The 22,214-nt window shown below is 38.5% G+C and overlaps 1 protein-coding gene across 2 annotated transcripts in view; it reads left to right on the top strand.

Annotated features, from left to right (window-relative positions):
- The window catches only part of cacna2d4a (calcium voltage-gated channel auxiliary subunit alpha2delta 4a), a 64,216-nt gene that overhangs the window by 39,776 nt on the left and 2,226 nt on the right, over positions 1 to 22,214 (top strand). For both annotated transcript variants that reach the window (XM_088405835.1, XM_088405834.1), the window contains 10 exons: positions 12,763 to 12,824; positions 15,455 to 15,469; positions 15,706 to 15,750; positions 15,909 to 15,971; positions 16,071 to 16,141; positions 18,376 to 18,451; positions 18,526 to 18,578; positions 18,842 to 18,897; positions 20,110 to 20,230; positions 20,570 to 20,690. In XM_088405835.1, coding sequence (XP_088261961.1) covers positions 12,763 to 12,824; positions 15,455 to 15,469; positions 15,706 to 15,750; positions 15,909 to 15,971; positions 16,071 to 16,141; positions 18,376 to 18,451; positions 18,526 to 18,578; positions 18,842 to 18,897; positions 20,110 to 20,230; positions 20,570 to 20,690 — 683 coding nt within the window. The remainder of the gene's footprint in view (positions 1 to 12,762; positions 12,825 to 15,454; positions 15,470 to 15,705; positions 15,751 to 15,908; positions 15,972 to 16,070; positions 16,142 to 18,375; positions 18,452 to 18,525; positions 18,579 to 18,841; positions 18,898 to 20,109; positions 20,231 to 20,569; positions 20,691 to 22,214) is intronic.

Raw genomic sequence — 22,214 nt, 5'->3', positions numbered from 1 at the left:
TGGGCTTTTCTCCTGTTTTTTTTTTTTTTCCCCGTCTCCCATTATTCGCCTTCTATTGCCTGTGGCAGCTGTCGTAATACCAGCTTCTTCTATGTATGTGCGTGTGTGCCCTTGTTTTTTGCCACGTAGTTGGGACCAAATGAGTTGTACTGTCTTTGTGGGGACCATTTTGTTGCACCCAGAAGTTCCGCTCTCCTTTTGAGGGCTGACACTTGCTTTTTGAGTATAAGGTAGAATTGGATTTTTGGAGATTAGGATCAGGGGCTAGTAAATGCATTATGTTAGTGGAATGTCCCCACTACGATAGGGGAAAAAAACGGTGTGTTTGTGAATAAGCAATGTAATTTGTGGAGCAATTTTCTAATTTTGTGGAGCTTTTTTATTTTATTTTACGAGTTAAATCACGAAAATAAAGCATTATCGACCCTTCTTCTTCTACTTCTCTTTCTCTGTTGTTGCCTTCTTTTCCTTCTCCTCCTCCTGCTTCTTTTCCATCTACTCCTTTTCCTTCTTCTCCTCTTCCTTCTTCTCCTCCTCATCCCCTTCTCTATTGTCTTTCCTATTTTCTCCTTCTCCCCCTTTCTCCTTCTTCTTCCTCTTCTTCTATTCCCTTTTCTTCTCCTTCTCCCTCTCTGCCTTTGCCTTCTTTTTCTTCTCCTTTTCCTTCTCATCTCTTCATCTTCTTTCCCATTTTACCCTTCTCTTCTTTTTCCTTCTTCCCCTTCTCCCTTTTCTTTTTCTTCTGCTCCTCCTTCTTCTTCTTTTCCTCCTTTTCTGTCTTTGCCTTCTTTTCCTTCTTTTTCTTTTCCTTTTCTATCTTCATTGTATTTTCTTTCTTCTCCATCTCCTTTCCTCTTCTTTTCCATTGCTCCTTCTCCTCATTTTCCTTTTCTTCCCCTTCTCCTTTTTCTACTACTCCTTTTATTCTCCTTTTCTGTCCTTGCCTTCTTTCTTTTCTTTTTCTCATCTTCTTACTTATTATTATAGTTATAAAATGTTTAACGCACCGATCACCTTTTTCTCTATCTGACTGAAAGTTCTGACCGCATTTGGATGCATCATTCGCCTTGTCCTCACGTTAGCAGCTGGCATAGCCTTGTGCCGTATTATTCAAAGACAGTGTAACTGACGAGCTGAATAGGATTGTTTACTGGCGGTTTGTTGAAACCGCTTATTTTGAGCCTCGTTATTTGATTCTTCTTTTGTGTGTTTGTGTTATTAGTAGTGTAACGCGTTGTGTTTTTTCAGCATTTGGAATTTCCTGCTTCATGGTGGCCAGTCATGGCTGTAAAGTAGGAAGTAGTTTCTTGGCTGTTTCCTTCCTGCTTCACACCTGGCACATTTATTGTTCCTCTAATGATCACCAGGACCATTTGGCACTCTACGGTGCTTAAATCACACCCAAGGTAAAGAAACAGTGTCTTCAAAGGCACCACTTGTTTGTTTGGTCTCTCTTCGGATGATTTGGCCGGCAAACGTGTACGCGTGCCGCTGCAGCCGACGCGACCTTTAACAATTCATCACTGCCTGGCAGCTTCAAGGGAAGCGTTATTAAAACGCCAGTGTAACACGCAACCTTCGCGGAACGAGCAGCGTGAAATTCTTTAAAGAGCTTGAGTAATGGCGCGTCGCCTTGGAGTGGGGAAAAGTCAATAATTTCATATCACTTGACTGTCTGGTGGTGGCACACTTGTGATGCCCATTCAACCCGTGGAGCTAGGGTACTAGTTCCATTTCATTTGTTTTTCTTTTTTTTTTTTTTGTGATACAGAAAATAGCCAGAAATGATCTTTCCTAAACTTCATTCATCATTCTGTGACCTGTAAGAGCTACCCAAAAAAGTTCCAGAACGATAGTTACTGTTTGCAAAAGTGTACACACCTTCTCAAAAGTATCTGCACCCTTGTTCAAATATTTTTTTGGAATTAACAAAATGGGATCAGGAAAAATCACTGCAGAGGACTGAGAGTTTTGTATTAACCCTGATAGGGGTCAAACGTGTCCACGAGTAATTTGACTTATTTGGTTAAAAAAAAAAAAAAAAGCCCATTTATTTAGTGTACACTGTGAAGAATTTTCTGTCGTACAAAACAGTAACATTCAAGTTTAGTTGCGAACATGCTAATTAAGCATACTAACAAAAAAACTAATTACACTGACATTGTGTTATGCAGCAGCTCCAACTTTAGCAGCTAGCATGCTAGCCACGGTGAGCTGCACATGCTAACAACATTAGCGGCTAGCAGCACTCAGCTCCCACATGTAGGCTAGGGAGAGCTGTTGGATTATTTTCAAAGGCATTTTTACTCAACATACTCGACTCAACAGATACAGTTGCTGTTCCTACTGATCATTTTTTAACAAACATTTAAACGTGCCAGCAAAAATCACTGCCATATTTTGATGGCATTCGTAAACCAAATGGAGAAAAATCTCTTACAATGAAGACCACACAAATGGTTCTAGAGGGTAAAAGAATCTGTCGGATTAAATAAAAACTTAAAAAAAAAAAAGAAACATTTAAACATATATTTAAAACAGTCCAAGCATACAATCTCGAAGTCACCATGTTATACCAGTGAAAACATAAGAAAATATTTTGGCATTTATGTTAAGATTACACAATTGTAGCCTGGTTTTTATTTGTGAACATCCTTCCACCCCTGCAGCTTCCAGCTCCAATGCCTCATGAAAACGCCACATTGGTCATCGGGCCAGCGAACACATAAACAAAGGGCCGGAACATAAAGTGTGGGTGTTGGGACCGATGTCATTGGTCATGCGTATATTCATGGAAAACCTCCGTCTATTTTACCCACGGCTAAATAGGACTGCGATGGCTGCAAGGGATTGGCTGTCTTAAAAACCTAAAGATGTTTTTTTATTCCATTGTCGGGCGCCGCCCCCTTCGCCCAACATCCATCCTTTCAAAAATTGGAACGGATTTTGCCAGCCTCCTATTATCCACTCAGCATCTGGGCCAAGGACTATCGAGACCGCTTTACTTTGTCACGCCACTGTGACTGCGGCATCCAATCACCGGTGGTTCATACGGCTCCTTGAGCCAACTGTTATTTATAGCCCGCTGTTTTATTGACCTTATCTAATCAAAGAGGTCAATGCCAAATTCTTTATTCTGTAAAATATGTCCCCTGTAGATTGCATCTGCAGTCCTGTTGGGAAAACACCAGACGAGCTACCACTCCATCATTTTGGGAAGTAGACAAACACTACATAGCATTATTGATTTGTTAATCAATCAGACGTTAATACGGATATTCAAATGATTTCTTACCTAGGCCAATTCTGGATGATCAGAATTAATGGCCCAGATTTCCTTCATTTTCCCTTCTTTAAAAAGAATGCGCCAATACTTGGGAACTGATATCAATTTGCTATCGGTAATTACTCGCATATAAATATTTAAAGAAAGCATATCCCCAATCATAATATCCTTTTTCTTTTACCCATCTGGTTGGTAAAGATTTTTTCAGTAATGTACCTTCTGTGAAATATTATATAATATAATAGATATATTATATCATATAATATATTATATAATAATAAAGCTTTTTCAAAAATAAAAAAAGAAAGACATTAAAATTTTTAACTATGTTCATAGTAATATTTTATTTTTATTATTTTCTTCATATTTTATCCAGCAACTCCAGAAGACAGCCTTTGTAACATCATGTGTTCTATTTCTCGCTTGTTTGCTTGAAATGATGCGGTTAATGCTTTCTGATTCAGAATGATGATGCAGAGTGACTAAACTCAACTGTACTTTCACTTCATCATTGTGCATTTTTGGTTAATAGCATGAATTTCTTTGTACTTTCTCAGTTTTATGGTGTGACTGATGCTTTATGACCTGGAATGACAATTCAAAACTGACAACTCAATGGTAGAGCATTTCATTTTAATTACAGCAAGAACCACATTTTCAAGATAGTAGCATGGATCTCTTGGTGCTTTCTCAGCCTTATGATGTGGTTGATGCTTTCTGATTTGGAATGACAATGCAAACTGAATAAACTCAATGTACTTTGAGTTCATAACTGTGTATATTCAGGTTAATAGCACATATTGAACATATTGTGACCCTGATGATGATGAAAAAAAAAAGCATGCCGATTTAAGAGTCTTCCTCGGCCACGCGAACTGTCACTGCCAGATGAATTAAAGCAGGCTAGCGTTCACCGGATTATGAAGTCTTTCAAAAGCACAAAATCCCTCTTTCACTCCACCACTCTGAGACTTTCATTAATTTGGTTGCTGTGGAAAAAAAAAAGAAGCCACGTGTTCATCACATGGCAGGGAGGGATTTCCTTTAGCTGGATGATGGCGGCCTTGAGCCTGCTGCCCCTGACAAAGTGGAGTGGGGGGAGATGGAGAAAGGGTCAGTGAGGGAGCAACAGAGGCACGAAAAAAAAAGGGACATCATCCCGAGAGGGGTTTCCTACATTTTCACCTTTTTGTGGAAACAAAATTACTGTAAGATTAAAAATCTGACTCAATTAAGGGAGTTTCAAATCTGATCCATTCATGACATGTAGTGTTCCTCAAAGGTCAATCCTTCGACCCTTTTTCTTCAGTCCGTTTTTGTTTTTTTCATTCATTATCATCCTCAAGTGAGAAATTTGATTTGGCTGCCAGAGTTTGCCACAACCGCTTCCACTGGTCGGTGTAGGTTGCCTGGCAACATCAGTTTATTGAAAACCGACAGTCAGCTGTGCATTAAGAAGGCGACTATTTTTGGGACTGCATCTTGGTTGGAGGTTTGAGTTGATGAGGGATCCCTGTGTGTGTGGTCGTCAGTATTTGTATTAAATAAAACAGGAGAACAATGATTAGTGATTTACCAGACTTGTTCGCTTCTTACAACTTAGTCTTAGGGCTATCCCATTGCTTTGTCATGAAAATGTAACCGTTGATCATCTGGGCGGGGCAAGGGTCAAAGAATGGCTATAATTTAAAGAAATGCTAACAGTGTTAGCATAAAACATTCAGGCTTCTGCTAGAAAGCAAAACATCACCAAAAAAAAAAAAAAACATACTTCTTTACTCTTATAATGCCGGGGATGTATTTTCACGTTTTTTAAGAGTCTGGACATTAAATCCCAGATACTTAGGTATTAAATTGTTGCTTAAGTACATTAAGGACATTAATTTGAAGATATTTAAATATTAAATTGATACTTAAGCATCTCGGATTGGGACTCTTATAAATCATGAAAATACATCCCTGGCATTGAATTAGTTCATTTTAACCTTGTACAGTATTTTGACCATTTTTTGGACAAATTCTTCCACATCCTTCTCACAGTATTTTAGCCAAGTGGTGGCACACTCCTGATAGTGTCACAAATAATTGGTTAAACTTTGACATGTTGTCACCATCTGGGTGAAATTTCAGCTCTCAAGTGTGAAATGCCTTGAATGAAAAGATCAAAAGATTGGACAAAATACCACACCAAGAAAGTAAAAATGGTGGCAGATATTTTCTTATACTCATTATTTTTATTTGAATCTGCTGTAACAAAAACTGGCACATCGCCTGTTATAAAAGGGTGTGCACACTTGTGCAACTACAGTACTTCAGTTATTTTTACTCCCTCAAAAAGATTCAAAGGAAAAAGTTGTGCACATCCACGGCTATATATACTGTGCTATTTTTGTTAAGCTCCTTTTAACTTAAGTCTGCAAAACAAATTTATCTTATCGAGTACATTATTAAGTGAGACTATCCGGGTGTTGTTTTCTGGTGTGAAATATAAATTAAGCATGGGCATGTTCACACACACTGTTCCCACCTCCATTTGCTTCTCTTTTGCACACACGTGAAAGAACCAGAAGTGGGCACACGCCGCTGGCTCTATTATGAGTAGCCGCGCTTCGCTTGAACTGAAAAGGGCTTTGCATCTCATATTATTAAAAATCCATTTTTATCCGCTTTGGTGTTCTTCGCTTCCTGTCCCCCTGCCCCCCCAGCGGGGGGGCCCTCCCACCTGTGTCATCCCACTCCATTATATCAATTAATCTTCTCTTTTGTTTCCACTCTGTTTGTGCTTCCTTAGCTTCGCCTCGCACATCTTGTTGACGTTGTTGTCACACTGCTTTGAAGAATAGCAACAAAACTCAAGTACAGTGGACCCTTACCATATGAAATTAATCCGCTCCACAGTTTGGATCGTAAGGTGAAATCGTCATACAGCGGACAATAGAAACGTGTGTTAATTAGCTAATGAGTATAAAACCCCAGGTAAAAACATCCAAATTGTATATATGTACAAAATTAGTAACAAAATAGTATAGTAAGAGCTATTCATATATAATATACATGTATACAATTAATTAACATTATAAATAAAAAATATATAAAGGAAAAATGAAATTTTATTCTCGTATGGGTGACGTTGATTTGAGCTACTTACAGCCATAATCCCTAGCAAGGGTAGCCTAGCCTGGCCTAGCCTAGTTTAGCCTTCCTCGTACTGTATTTCTTTTTGGGTTAAAAAAATAAAAGACATAAAACATGCCAGGGGTGTTTGATTTATTAAACTTTAGACCCTTTCAAACTTCATTTGTATTTGTCCATTGTTAATTATTATTATTAATAAATATAAACACATTTCAACCGAATCTGCTGAGTCAAAAATGAACCCCACCTTGGGTAAAATTAACGGTCTTTGCTCAAAATCCATTCCAAATACTGTATATCAAAACAACTCAGCATGTTTTCTTTTTTTTTATTTTATTTTACAAGTTTACAAGTATTTACAAGTATCTATGAAAAACGTCCGCTTAGGAATAGATATACCAACATATGTCTCACCATTTTTAGCCTCCACTTCGGGGAACCAGCAACAGAGCCGTTTAACACACGCTGACCCTCTGCACCACACACATAACACACACTCACACCTTGGCAACACGGCAATTTTAAAAGTGTGTGAAGGCACGAAGAGGACTTTTTTTTATGGTAGAGTAAATAGTGTGGTTAGAAGGGACTCTTTTTTCTCTTTTTGGCCACTTGCATAAGTGCATAAATAGAACCATTGCACTTTTCCTTCTCCCTGCATCTCATCTCAGAATTGAGCAATTAACTCCATCATTCCTTATTTATTCCCTTTCACTAGTTCATTTCCTGTTGAAAGAGCGCTGCATCTTGATTGGCACCTAGGACTGATTACAAATCACCCTGCCACATTTCCTTGTTTACACTACCTGGCATTTAGAAAGATGAGTTTCTATTACGATGCATGCAGCGATCTAAAATGAGGATCAAATGAGATTATATTTTTGTGTTTTTACATTGAAAAGCCAAAAAAATGAACAGGAAGTGGGCCAAGGTAAATACAGTATTTTACATTAGAAACAATTCTCATTTATATTGACGTCAGTAGTCAAATAATGTATGAATACTACAGCACTGATACTACATTACCTTCCGGATAATGTCAGCTATTTCAATCCTTTAACATAATCACTGAACACACTTCCCCAGGTTCTTATATTCTTTTTCTTTCAAGTAATGGATTACTTTAGCTCTTTTGAACTAAAGTAATCCATTACTTAGGCACTTTATTACCTATTGATTAATTTAGGCACTACTGTAAATAATTACTTTTGGTGCTTTAGTACCTACCTTAGGTAATGTTAAATGTTAAAGTATTATTAAAGTAATTGATTACTTTTGGAGATGAGTACTTGAGTAATTGATTAGACTCGGTACTAAGGTATTTAGTACTTTAAATGCATTAGTATCTATCAATTACTTTGGATCAGTGGTCCCCAACCCCCGGTCCGCGGACCGGTACTGGTCCGTGGATCAACTGGTACCGGGCCGCGTGGACTGCACCGGAAATAATGTTTTGGAGATGATTTAGTTTATCAGTTCATATGTTTGTGCTTGATCTGTTTTTTTGGCGCCGCTTCTGGCCGCTGTTGATATTACATACACAGTGAGAAGGTTGATGCGTTTTTTAGAGCAGCCAGCAACCCCCCCCCACTGCCACTGGGGACCACTGCTTTAGATAATTAAACACCGAGGTGGTTGATTACTGTAAGTCAGGGGTGTCCAACCTTTTTGCAAAGGGGGCCAGATTTGGCGTGTTAAAAATGTAGGGGGGCCAACCTTGGTGGGCGTTCTTTACATATAACAGCAATTAATTTAAATACATTTCAGCGAGCCGTTCTGTGTTTCACATTTGCTTTTATATTTTAATTTCAGCTATCTTAAGCATGTGTTTTGGTTCATTTGAAACGTGCATATCAAAATTGAATTGACATTAAATATTGAAATTGAATTGAATATTCACTTTTTTTTAACACTTTAACTAACTTTTTTGTAGCTGTTGAACAGAAGTACAGAATTGTACTCTTGGGTGCAAATTACACTTGAAACAAAGAAATATTTCACCATGGCAGTTTAATATTTATAAAAATTGTAAACACAATAACAGAGAAACGAACAAGTAATAGTCATAAACAAGTGCAGGGCTCATTTAAAATATGACATTAGTTACTAAAATGTTGATTGGATTTTTAAATGGTTATTATTCTCGAGTGAAAAGTTAAAAAAAAAAAAAAAAAACTTTTCAGACTCATCGTAAATGAAAAATGACTTGTCCGCATGAGTGTGATGGGTGAAACTGAGATCTGGAGTGCAGGACAAAGAACAGGTGTGGCTCTATGGCAGTAGTATGGATGCGTAAGATGTCTTGTAAGTGAGAGTCCGATAGCCGTGTCCTCACACGGCTCTTATTTAAGATCATAACCGAGAATGTCTTCTCAACACAAATACGTCGAACCGAACAAACTTAGCATTTTCTTACCAAATGCTTGAATCTCTCGGGCTTGTCCTTATCCAGCTGTCTGTAAAAGTTGTAAAATATTGCTGCTGTGAGATTAAACTAGCTTCAAGATGTTTCAGTTTCTCGCTGCGTTTATTACCTGTGATCTTGCCATATACTGTACGTCACCATGTTTTGTTTGGTAATGTCGCTACACATTGAACTCTTTAAAAATCGCCACTGTCTCTTTACAAATGAAGCAGACACAATTGTTTGGTATTTCAGTGAAGAAATAGTCCAATTTCCACTCATCCTTGAACCGTCGGCCCTCGCAGTCAACTTTCCTCCTTTTGTTGATTGTCGCCATTTTAGAAAGTTAGGGGCTCATACAGTCTACTTACTCATTTCCTAATTTGCTGTTCCTAATTGAGCCTATAGATGGCAGCAATTAGTATACGCGCGTAACAGCGCTGCTGCCCAATGTACAGTTGGCCCCTGGTTAACGAACCCCCTGTCTTACGTATTTTTCATCTTACGACGTGGACCGCAGCGTTTTTTTTGTCCCCCTTTTACACACAAACCTTTCATCTTACGAACCATCGAACCGGTCAGTGTGTCCGCACTATTTTTTTTGCTTTGCTGCATCGACAAAAACAACTTTTCTCGCATGTGACGGAAATGCCGATATGCTATTGGTCAATTAAGGCAGTCACCGAAATGCCAATATGCTATTGGCCGGCGTCACGTCAATCACAGAAAGGCCGATATGCTATTGGCCGAACTCCCTCATATTGCTATATGGAACGAGCTGCTCGGTGTGTTGTGCAGACTTTGCAAACTTTTATCTGTTAGACATGGCTTCTAAAATTGAAAGTGGCGGTAAAGGAAGAAGTAAGAGGATGATAACAATAGAAATGAAGCAGGAGATAATAAAAAAATACGAAGGAGGCGCATGCATAGTTAACCTTGATAGTGAGTATGGCCTTAACCGCTCGACAATCGGTACAATTCTCAAGAACAAGGAAGCTATTAAAGCAAGCAAGTCTTTTAAGGGCACGACTTTCCTTGCCAGGGGACGGACCTTGGTCAACAACAAAATGGAGAGGCTTCTTCTCTTATGGATTAAAGAAAAGGAAATCGCCGGTGATATGTTCTCATTTAAAAATAAGTTCTCATTTTAAAAAGTTCCCGTTTAAACAAAAAAAAGTCATTGTTTAAAAAAAGATCTCGTTTAAGAAAAGTTCTCGTTTAAGAAAAAAATAAAATAAATTCTGCGGGTTCGTCTCTGCTCCCCTCCGCCTCCACCCACCACCAGCTCAAGTCACGTTGCCCCAAAGGTAAAAGTCATTTTTCCTTTGTATATTTATGTTATTTAATTTAACTGTACAGTAGATTATGTTACTAATTTTTAATATGTGTATAAAGTCGTGATGTTTTTTTTCCTAAGGTTTTTGCACGGGTTGCACGCATTCACTAATTAACATAGGTTTGAATTGCCCGTCATACAGCGAATTTGAGTTATGAGCCTAGCCGCTGAACGGATTAAGGTCGTAACACGGGGGCCCACTGTATTCATTCTCCATGCGGGTCAGACGTTATTGATTTTATGACAGAGGCTGTGGGCCTTATGGAAATTGACCACGGGCCGCATATGGCCCCCGAGCCGGACTTCGGACATGCCTGCTGTCAGTGATAAATGCTAAAGTAATTAATTAATTTGGTTACCAAAGTATGAGAGTAATTGATCAGTTTGGGGGCTCTAGTTTAGTTTAGGTCCTAAAGTACTGAAGTAATCGATTCCTTTAGGTTCTTTTGTGTCACATTTGGGCATGGCGGCTTGAGGCAGTGTGGGACGTGGGAAAGGTGGAACCAAAAAGATGCAGGACAGACTGGGATGAAGCTCAAAAGAGGATGTTTAATAAGAAATGAAAGCAGGGTTGGAAAGGACTAAAAAATACAAAGTACAACCAAAAAACGCTAAATTAAACTTAGTGGGGCAACAAGGAACGGGAGGCAGCACGGGAAGGATGGATACAAGTGAGCGCGAGGCAAGACAGCGGGGGGAAGATGTACAACGAGGACCAGGCAGCGCGGAAAATAAACAATGACCTGACAAGAACCAAATGCAAACTGGGAACTTAAATAGACTACACACTTAACGAGAAGACACGACACAGCTGGGGGAGAGACGAAAGGCAGGGGGAGCTGATTGGATGAGAAGGAGGGCAGGTAAACAGGCAGGTGGACAAGATCAAACTAATGAGACACTGACGGCAAAAGGAGATGCAAGGGGAACAAAACTTGAAACTAGAACTTCGGGACATGAACAAAACCCAAAGAAAACAACAAACCCCAACTACACATGACATTTAGCACTGATCCATGACTTCAAGTAATTAAATACTAAAGTGGTCAATTGCTGTAATAAGTACCGGAGTAATTGATTACCTTGGTACCAAAGTATGAATGATTACTTTAGGTGCCTTAGTATGTATCATTTACTTTAAGTAATTAAATTCTAAAGTAGTCAATTACTGTAGGTAATACGTTCTAAAGTAATTATTACTTTGGTACTAAAATACTAAAGTAAATGATTCCTTTAGGTGCTTTAGTACCTATCGATTAGTATCTAAAGTAATCAATAAGTGATCGAATACTTTAGGTGCCTTAGTACCTATCAATTGCTTTAGTAAATAAATACGACTTTAGTCATTTACTGTAAGTAATAAGTTCTAAAGTAATGATTACTTTCGGTGGTTTAGTATGAAACACATGAAAAAAAAAGATAATAAATAAATAAGTACTTGGTATTGAAAGTCTGAAAGCTTATTAAACATAAAAACATATCTTTGGCATTGTAAGTGAATTGTAGCTTGTTGTCATGGTTACAGTAGTAATGTGTAAAATACTCAAAATACCCCTAATGCCTTCCATTGGGATGAGTAAAACATACTTGAACCAATGATTTTTTTTCTCCCCGTTTTTTTGGGGCATAGTTCGAAAATAGCAGAGGCTTCCCCCAGAGTGCTTGTGTAAAGCATGCTGGGAGAAAGAGGAGGGGAGAAAAGTGCTGAGTCTTTGATGCTAATATGAAGTGTCATCCTCCCTCACACTGCATGTGTGTGGGTGTATACAGTACAGTATGTGTGCGTGCGCTGCTCAGAGAACTTATGCAATTAGTGTTTTGAATGCATCCCAACTGCAATTATGATGGAATGAAAAAAAGCACACCTCAGCTGTGAATTCGCCACCTCACATTCACGCATGTACCTGAACGCACCCAGGACTAACCATGTGCGATAAAGTGTTGCAGGTCACAGCATCTAAAAATAACGGCGCAGTGCACTCATTGCCTAAAAGGGTAATTATTCTGTCGCAATACGTAACAAAAAGTGGAGTCTATTAATCTGCTACTTGTTCTGAAGGATGCAAACCAGGAAGTGGACATGATTGGCTGCGGCAGCCAAAGAGAATGAGTCGCATTGAGAGGACGATCCGCTACAGGCTGCAAATTGACCGTATTTTTGGATGGTTTTAAATAAGCGTGGCTTTCAAAATTGCTATATATTGCCATTACAGTTATTGGCCCATGTATATTTTCACATTGTCATAATGAGGTATTGTGTGTAGAATTTCAAGGTAAGAGATTATTTTAATACACGCGCTGTATGGATTACCCTGCTTTTGATGTACTTAAGTATTGATTTAATACTTAAGTATCTGGGAATAAATGTCCGAACTCTTAAAAAACGTGAAAATACATCCTTGGCATTGAATGTATTAAGATGCTTTTTACCTATTGTACTAACCCTATTTGTCTGACAATACCTATTATGAAAACATTTCTTGATGTTTTTTTTTTTTTTTCTAGCTGGAACAAATTAATTGGATTTCCATTCATTTCAATGGAAACTTATCATTTGAGAGAATAAAATGAGAGATGATGACATTGTTCTCTTTCTTCCAGCCATTGGTGTCCAGATGACTCTGGAGGTGCTGGAATCCAGATTTTGGGCCATTGCATCACAGGTATGTTAGGAAAAAAAAAAACCTTACATGAACATTATGCACTATTTAAAAGTGTCTGATGAAAAGTCGCTCTTGAGCTTTCTCTTAATGAGAAATTAAATGAATGCCTAAGCATTAAACTCGAATGCGTTTCCCCACCGAATAAGACAGTGTTTAAGCAGGTTATGCAAAACTGATATAAGGTGTCCTTCCACACCTCCAAGGCAGCATTTTTTTTTTTTTATACGTAGCAGGTGTTGGACAGCTCGGCCACCTCTACTCCCCCGCAGTGGCAAAGATAGCAATTAAAAGAGCATTGAGGCCCGTGACTGCCTGTTAAATGATGGATGGCAAAAATACCAGCCAGAGTGTGTGTGTTTGAGATACTCACAGTTCCCTAATGTATGTGTGTCAGTAGTATTGTGGGCAACATATGCATGGCCATCTGCGCAAAAGTGTCCATAATCATGATAGGGAGCTTGAGGTTTTTTAGATGCCATTTTGGCTTGCGCATGAATAATTTACACTTATGTCTCGTGGCAAACTTGCAAATAAACTCCAGATTACAAATAAAGTACAGGTCCTCTACATCTTACATAATGTGGATTTCATGCATATATTTTTGTATACATATATTTTGTGTACACCGCATGGATAAGTGTATGCACCCACTTGCTGCATAAGCCGCGCATGCGCTTGTGCATGCGTGTTTTTTATTATGATTCCTCTTCGCAGTTGACTAACACTTGTGCTGCTCTACTTTGTACAATCCTTTGATTTTTACATCAAAGGCCTTTCACATCAAAGAGAAAGCATTGAAAGAAGACACTAAGGAGCTGCAATTTCAACCAGATGGGGACAAAATGACAAACTTCAACATGGCATGACCACTTATTTATGATGTGCCAACCCTTGGGTAAAATACTGAGAACGATGTGAAAGAAAATGACCAAAAATGGTCAAAATTCTGCACGAGGGTCAGCTTTTCAGCACCCTTGGGGGGGTTAAAGAATGAAAATGCAGCAGGAAGTAAAATGGAGGTGACAGCCTTCAAATAGGCACCTAATTAGGTAACCTAACGTATCACTTGGTAATCCAACTTATTTAACAATACAGTTTCAATACAGTTTTCCCTCTACACTTTTGAGGTTTCAGTGTGTCGTGTTTTCAACAAAGATATACTTTTTATGTCGAACGTCATGTATTGATAATAGCGAGATGTTTTGTTCAGCAAATAAAGGTACTTTTACTTAAAACTAAACAACTGCTTTTCATTCAATATCGATAGAGTCATGGCATTATACATATAAGGGAATTCTGGCCCAAAAAATGTTACAGTTGGAACTGCTCGATCGTCTTCACAATCGTTATAGGCGAGCTGTGTGTGTGGACGTGCATTGGGGGTGTATGAGCGGATGCAAGAGTACGAAGAGAAGTAAGGGGTGTGCCTGTGTTGAAGTAGCATGTAAAATAAAATACAATTAATTAAAATAAAAGGACTTCTTCAGGTCTGGAGAAAGCGGAGACTTGGGGAGAGTTAGCGGCTGCTCACCACGCTCTGGTACACTACTATGTAGTAAAACAAATAAAGACTCAGTACTCAGTACTATAAAGATCACTGGGCATGGGAAAGAAAGGTAGGCAAGGTTTTTACTAAACACATTTCATACACTGTATTTACTCGTGTGCAGTGGCCATCAAGGGACTTATCACAGGAATTTTACGATCTCCATTGACCACAAAAAGCGAGGGAAGACTGTACTGTAGTGATTTTGGGTGTATCTAATGATTATCTAGCCATCCATCCATTTTCTAGAGCCTGTTATACTCACTAGGGCCAGGGGCCTGCTGATGCCTATCCCAGTCTACTATAGGCGGAAGACACCCTGAACTGGTTGCCAACCAATTGAGACATATGTAATCACACCTAAGGACAATTTAGTATGTCCAATACACCGGCCATGCATTTTTTTGGGAGAACATGCAAACTCCAAAACAGGAAGGATTTGAAATCAGGTCCCTGAAATGTGAGGTGGACATAACCTCAAATTTGAATGATCTCAAAAACATCAAGGGTAAAAAAAAATAAAAATAAATAAATAAATAAATATATATATATATATATATATATATATATATATATATATATATATATATATATATATATATATATATATATATATATATATATATATATATATATATATGTTTTTAACTTAATTTTTCTTACAAAACTAAGAAATTAACTTAGTTTTTAAATGTACTTTAATTATTGTGTTTATTTATTTATTTTATATTTTTGAATTCAGATTTCTGATCAAAACAATGTCCTAGCCAACATATAATACTGGTCAGTAACCCAAATTGGGTCAATTAGGTAACCTAGTGATTGGTTATTCATTCATCATCAATTGAGTTGAGGATTGAACCCAACACATTGTGTCAAAATTTTGAAAGTGTAAAACCAACTTTCAATCCATTGATTGATTGATTGATTGATTGAATCCAGTCTGCTCAGGTCAAATGAATTAACCCACCACCACAGACAATGCAGAAATGATTTTTTTGTCATATTTCTAACATTTGCCTTGCTTTGATTGTCATTTTAAATCGAAATGTTCATCGCTCTTTCCTTTTTTGTGTTTTTGCAGCCAAACGACACCGATGTAAGTGATTTTATCACTCCACTTGTGTTGTGTAACCTAATTTTAACATCTTCCGCACCTGCTGAGCTGTGTCAAATCCTCCTCACACTCCACTTAACAAGATTACACAAACACACACACACACACACACAAAAACTGGCAAATCCAGCGTTATAAAAAAAGTCGCTTCCTGCAAACTCACCTGACTGTTTTGAAATATTTTCATTACTTTTCACTTTTGTTCATTTACCCCACAGTGCACTGACGCGGAGGGAATTTGTCCTCTACGGTGTGACAGCTTTGTGAGTATCCCCTGTCTTTTCAGGAAAGCGCCGGCTTTCGTGTCACAGTCCGAATTGAAAAGCGTTTATTTGTCTGTTGTGTATAATTTCACTTTAATGGCAGCTCATTATGGCACTCGCAATTGCCTTCTCCGTCTCCTCTTTGTCTGTCTTCGCAGGATATGGAGTGCTACGTGATTGACAATAATGGCTTTGTCCTCATTTCCAAACAGCCTGCTGATGTCAGTTCACACACAGTCGAGCAATATTGCAATGACGTGAAAGTCTTGTAAAACCGCTGCTTACACCCCTCCCTCCACGTTTCCTGTCTTTGCCGACAGGCCGGAAGGTTCTTTGGCGAGGTTGATGGCTCGGTCATGTCGACGCTAATCCGAATGGGCATGTTCAAAAGGTAACTTCCCCCTCTAAGGTAGATCAGTTTATTGATGATGCAAACTGACTAAAGACAATACTAGAGCAGATCATTTTAATTCAAGCAAGAGTCGTTATAAAATATGGTACATATACAGTATGTCTACCAGCCTATCACAAAGTCAAGATGTCTACCCCAAAAACAGAACAGTGTAGTGTGCTGCATGATGACCTGAAAAGACTTTCAGTTCGTAATTGTGAGTTTTCAACTTAATAGCATGAATTTCTTGGTACTTTATGATGTGGTTGATGTGTTATGAACTGGAATGATAATACAAACTGACTAATCTCAATTGTACTTTCAGTTCATAGTTGTGCATTTTCAATTTAATAGCATGCATTTCTTTGTACTATCTCAGCTTTATGGTGTGGTTGATGCATTATGACCTGTATTGATTATACAAGCTGACTAATCTCACTCGTACTATCAGTTCACAGTTGTGCATTTTCAATTTAATAGCATGAATTTCTTGGTATCTGCTGAGCTTTATGATGTGGTTGATGCATTATGATCTGGAATGATGATACAAACTAATTAAACTTAATAGTACTTTCTGTTCATATTTGTGCATTCTCAAGTAAATAGCATGACTTTGTTGGTAGTTTCTCAGCTTTATTATGTGGTTGATGCTTTATGGGGTGGCATGGCTCGGTGTTAGATTGGTCCTCTCCCAGCCAAGAGGCTGAGGGTTCGATCCCCTAACCCTCATGACCATGTCGAAGTATCCTTGAGCAAGACACTGAACCCCTAATTGCTCCTGATGCTGTGGCATCAGTAGGTAAATGACTAGGTAGAAATGCGCTATATAAGTGAAAGTCCATTTACCAAGTCCATTCATGAGTTGGAATGACGATTCAAACTGACTAAACTCAATTGTAGAGCAGATCATTTTAATTCCATCAAGAATTGCTTGTCAAATTAAGTACATGTGCTTACTAGTAGCCTTGCACAAAGCCAAGATGTCCACAATAAAAATAGAACATTATTGTATGCAGCACGATGCTGTATGACCTGAAAAGAATTTCAGTTCATAAATAATAGCATGGATTTCTCTGTACTTTTTCAGCTTTATGATGTGGTTGGTGTGTTATGATCTGAGATGATGATGCACTGGCTAAACTCAATAATACTTTTAGTTTTTAATTGTGCATTTTCAAATTAAGAACATTGATGTCTTTTTTACTTTTCAGCTTTATTATGTGGATGATGCTTTATGAGCTGAAATTATAGTGCACACTGACTAAACTCAATAGTAGTGCAGATCACTTTAATTTTATCAAGAATTACATTTTTAAGTTTTTTTGCATGAATTACTTGGTATTTTCTCAGCTGTATGATGTGGTTGATACTTTGTGATCTGAAATGATGATGCAAACTGACTAAACTCAAAGGTAGAGTAAATTAATTTAATTCTAGCAATTTATTCTCTGTATTCACTGTGCAATCTAAATTCTTCACAACAGGCACATTCAATGATGATTCAAACTGACTAAACTCAATGGTACAGCAGATCATTTCAATTACAGCAAGAATCACATGTTTAAGTCATAGCATGGATTACTTGATATTTTCCCAGCTTTATGATGTGGTTGATGCTTTATGATCTGAAATGATGATGATGCAAACTGACTAAACTCAAAGATAGAGAAAATTAATTTAATTCTAGTAATTTATTCCCTGTACATTCTGACCCAATAACAGCTTTGCAACTCTTGGCATTATCTTATTAGCTTTATGATGTGTAAGATGCTTTTATTTCACAGCAGTGAACAAGAGTAAATAGCTTGACTTCTTTTTTGGTATTTCCCGAGTTAGCTCTATTATGTGGTTAATGATTTTTGACCTGGAAAGACTTTCAGGTCACAACTGTGCATTTTCAAGGGTTAATATCTTGGATTTCATGTTAGTGATGCTTTATGAGCTTGAATTACTTTTAGCTCATAGCTATGCAATTTAGATTCTTCAAAGAAGGCACATTCTTGGCATATTCCTATCTGGCTTTATGCTTTATGATTTGGAATGACTTTCAGGTCATAGCTGTGTATTTTCAAGCATGAATAGGTTGGATTTCTTGAAATTTAACTCAGTAATTTGCCAGCTTTATAACGTGGGTGATACTTAATGAGTGTATAGCCTTTTTTCCATGCTTTTGTGAAAATGTACAATACTCTAGGGTTCAAATTGATGTCAATTTTCACTTTGTATTTCCTCAGGGTGTCTCTGTTTGACTACCAGGCAATGTGCAAAATGAACGTCCACTCCACCAGCAGCGCCCGGCCGCTTATCAGTGTATGTAAATATATTCCTTTATCACAGCAGATATTACCTATCAGGTTAATTCAGTTTATTTACATTTCTTCTAGTCATTCTACGCTTTGGCATCATCCCTCAAGTGTTTCCTTTCCAACTTCCTACTGTAAGTGTTGCTATTAGCAACAAGCAATGCTAGTCTTTCATTTGTATTCAATTCATTTGTATTCAATTCATTGATGCATATTATCCTACATGTGATGTAAGCAATGCCGTGCTACACCCAGTTGACAGAACTTTGGGTCAGGGCCCAGTTTGGGGGAAAACTGGGACCAATCTGCTGAAGAGGCTGTAATGATGGAGTAGCTAATTGACAACCCCCCCGCCCCACTTCTGTCCACTCTCCTTTTTTTTTTCCACTTTCGCAAGGTTTCTCCTTGAGTTTAATGTCTGCGGATTCTGGCACACGGAGCACTTTGCAGATGGTGAGTTTACAAAGTTGAAAAAATTGCACTTTAAACTGCATATTTTATGACAGTGGCTCTCAATTTGGGGTTCGCGGACCCCCAGGGGTCTGTGGCCTGACTGTAGGGGGTCCATGAAATAATGCGGGTGTTTTGGAACTGATGTAGTTGATCTTTTTAGTTTTGTGTCTTGTTTGGTTTAGTCTTGTTTTTTTGGTGCCGCCTCTGGCCGCTGTTGATATTGGATTGATAGGCTGTCTACCCACAGAATGTAGATAGAAACCATTGTAACATCTTGGAAGGACAGAATATTGGGTTATTCATCAAAATAATATATATTTGTGTTCATTGCATTTGAATTTATTTTAAAATGTAAAAGTATTTATGACTCTTCAATAAAGCATCCAATTCAATCAGTTCAATATATTTTTGGAAAATTGGAAAATTTGGTTTCTAAAAGGGGTCCCTGACTCCAAGCAACAGAATGGACTCTATCGACAGATGTTGCAGTTCTCAAATGGAGGTACACTTTACGGGCAATTTTAACAGGGTTTCAGCAAATCCAATATGATACTTTTTAATGCCATAACAGGAACAGTACAATTTTCTTTTCAAATTAAGACCAAATGAATTGGAACTTGAAGTAATTTATGGCTAAATTGTCTTGTAGTGACTCCTTTGCAAAACTGGCTCTACCCTTATTTTGCCACAATTTATATGGATGTGTATTGTAACGTCCCTGGGTTGCTTTGACCCAGGTCGCATTTAGTCACCAACACACATATTCCAAATCTATAAAATTTCATTTTAACATTCTTCTGTGTTCATTTCTCAGGAACAGAAAACATGTCTCTGGATTGATTTGACCAGAAATGCCAAAAAAATGCCAAAAACTCTGTTTTGTTTTGAACCTCACTAAGTATTATGGCAATAGATAATTAATACCCCTGTGTTACGTTGATTTCTCTGCAATAGTAATAACATCCAGGTCATTTTTTGACACTGGTCATGTGTAATAAACCAAAGGTTTCAGAAACATCTTAAACTTTCAATTGGGTCAACTTGACCAACAGCCTAAACAGGAGTGTTAAAAGACAAAAAGGAAATAAATTACTGATGATGTTAGACCATCTATTTTCTGAAGTTGACGAGTGAAATATGCCTAGAGATACCACTACTACTGTTGTTCCAAAATTGAATGAAGCAGACACTGTTTGTTTTACTCTCATCTAGCCTCCGTGCACAAGAAAAAGGGGGACATCCTGCAGCCATGCGACACAGAATACCCCAGCTTTGTCCACGAGCCGTCTGTCAAAGAGACCAACAGCATCATCAAGTGTGGACGCTGCCAGAAGTAAGCGCACAAAAATGCCTTGCACGTCCGCCTCACAGTGAAAAAGTGAAATCTATCTTCCAAGCTTCTTCCTGTATTTTTCTTACCTTGAGGATGGAAATAAGTGAGCAGGAACAGGATTAAATGAGAGCACATGAGATTATACAAAGCAAATGATGAGTGGTATGGGTAAGAAAGTATCAAAAAGGTAAATAGAGCAGGGGAGGAGTGCAGAGTCAAAACAAGTGAGAGAAGAGGGATACATTTAAGATGGTAGCTGTGGAGCATGGTGAGCGCCCTCTTGAGACCATCTTTGGCATAACATTTTTTTCTGCTGAGTGTTGAATTTATATGCTACAGGATGTTTGTGGTGCAACAGATCCCTATGAGCAACCTGCTGATGTTGGTCGTCCAGGCCGACTGCGACTGCTCCAGACAATACTCGCCCATGACTATGGACCCCAAAGAAGTCAAATATATCCTTTTTGACTCATTTTCGATAGTGACCGTCTGTCATACTCAAATCTTTTGCACCTACGGTAGCACTGCCTACAAGCATTAAAACGATCAATACAACTCAGCAGTTTTTGAATAGTGATTAATTTGTTTGCAATTACAATGAGCCTGAGTATCACTAGTGGTTTAAAACAATGGTAGCCTACTGATACAGCATTCAAAATTCAGTTTGAATATAACCACTGTAGGACTCTGACGTCTGTAGATTTGAGTTAATAATGGAGCCCAGAGTTCAAAGTAAACATAGCAAAGCTGAATTTAGCTGTTTTGCTGCTCCGAGTGTAAATGGTTTTAAATCCAGGTTAAAAACTTTGCTCCCCTCCCCATACCCAGTTTTAAAGACCTCTAAACATATGGGATTTTTTTTTTCACTTTTTGGGGATTTTGGGAAGCCTATATGTATTATGTTTTTGTTTTTTCAAAAATGAATCGACTGTACTATACTGCCCCCGGTGTCCAGTTTGTGTACCACAGAAAGGCAAACCAGAAAGACAATGTTTTAAATTATGGCGTTATATTTGTGCCACAGTTACGCGTGCGCGGAAAAAATTTTGAGCGTTGAAAATAAAACTGAGCGAGCGAAAACTGATTTTGAGCGCTGAAAAAAAATTCTTGAAAAGAAGTTTCTCGCTCAAAATTCCTTTTTGCTCGCTCGCAATAGCATTCTCACGCTCAACATCTCGCTCTCGTTTGCGATACTCCTCCCTCCCTCGCTCAACATCACGTTTGCTCAACATCGAGCTCTTGCTCGCACGAGTCGCCCTCTGCGCTCGCTCAGTTCTGCTCACGCGTTACGTTTGTGCCACAAAACCAGCCAATCAGAGCTTGTAAAAGCACTTTGATTGACAGCTTGGTATCCAATGAGATTGCTTGTTGTGTTTACCCGGAACGAGCAAACGAGAGTGCGTCACATCGACGTAGGCGGGAGGGGTGGGCTTATATTATTAAAGTACAAAAACTAACAAGGTATTTCTTTCAAATGATACAATACAGTAATAATAATATTAAAAGTAATTCTCCAGCCCAAGTCCGTGTTGACGCACTCTCGTTTGCCCTTTCCAGGTGAACACAGGGCAAACGAGAGTGCGTCAACGGATAGCGTACAAGCAATCTCATTGGATACCAAGCTGTCAATCAAAGTGCTTTAACAAGCTCTGATTGGCTGGTTTTGTGGCACAAACGTAACGCGTGAGCAGAACTGAGCGAGCGCAGAGGACGACTCGAGCGAGCGAGAGCTCGATGTTGAGCAAACGCGATGTTGAGCGAGGGAGGGAGGAGTATCGCGAGCAAGAGCGAGATGTTGAGCGAGAGAGGGCTATCCTGAGCGAGCAAAAAGGAATTTTGAGCGAGCAATTTCTTTTTCTGTGTTCAAACTCCATCGGCGCGCGCTCAAACTCTTATCATTACGCGCTCAATAGTTTTTTTCTTGCTCTCAAAATCTGTTTTCGCTCGCTCAGTTTGATTTTCTCTGCTCAAATTTTTTTTCCCG

Source organism: Hippichthys cyanospilos, chromosome 22 (genome assembly GCF_059441005.1).
Source record: "Hippichthys cyanospilos isolate Australia breed blue-spotted pipefish chromosome 22, RoL_Hcya_1.0, whole genome shotgun sequence".
Taxonomy (NCBI): Eukaryota; Metazoa; Chordata; class Actinopteri; order Syngnathiformes; family Syngnathidae; genus Hippichthys; species Hippichthys cyanospilos.
This window is presented reverse-complemented; position numbering and strand designations above follow the sequence as displayed.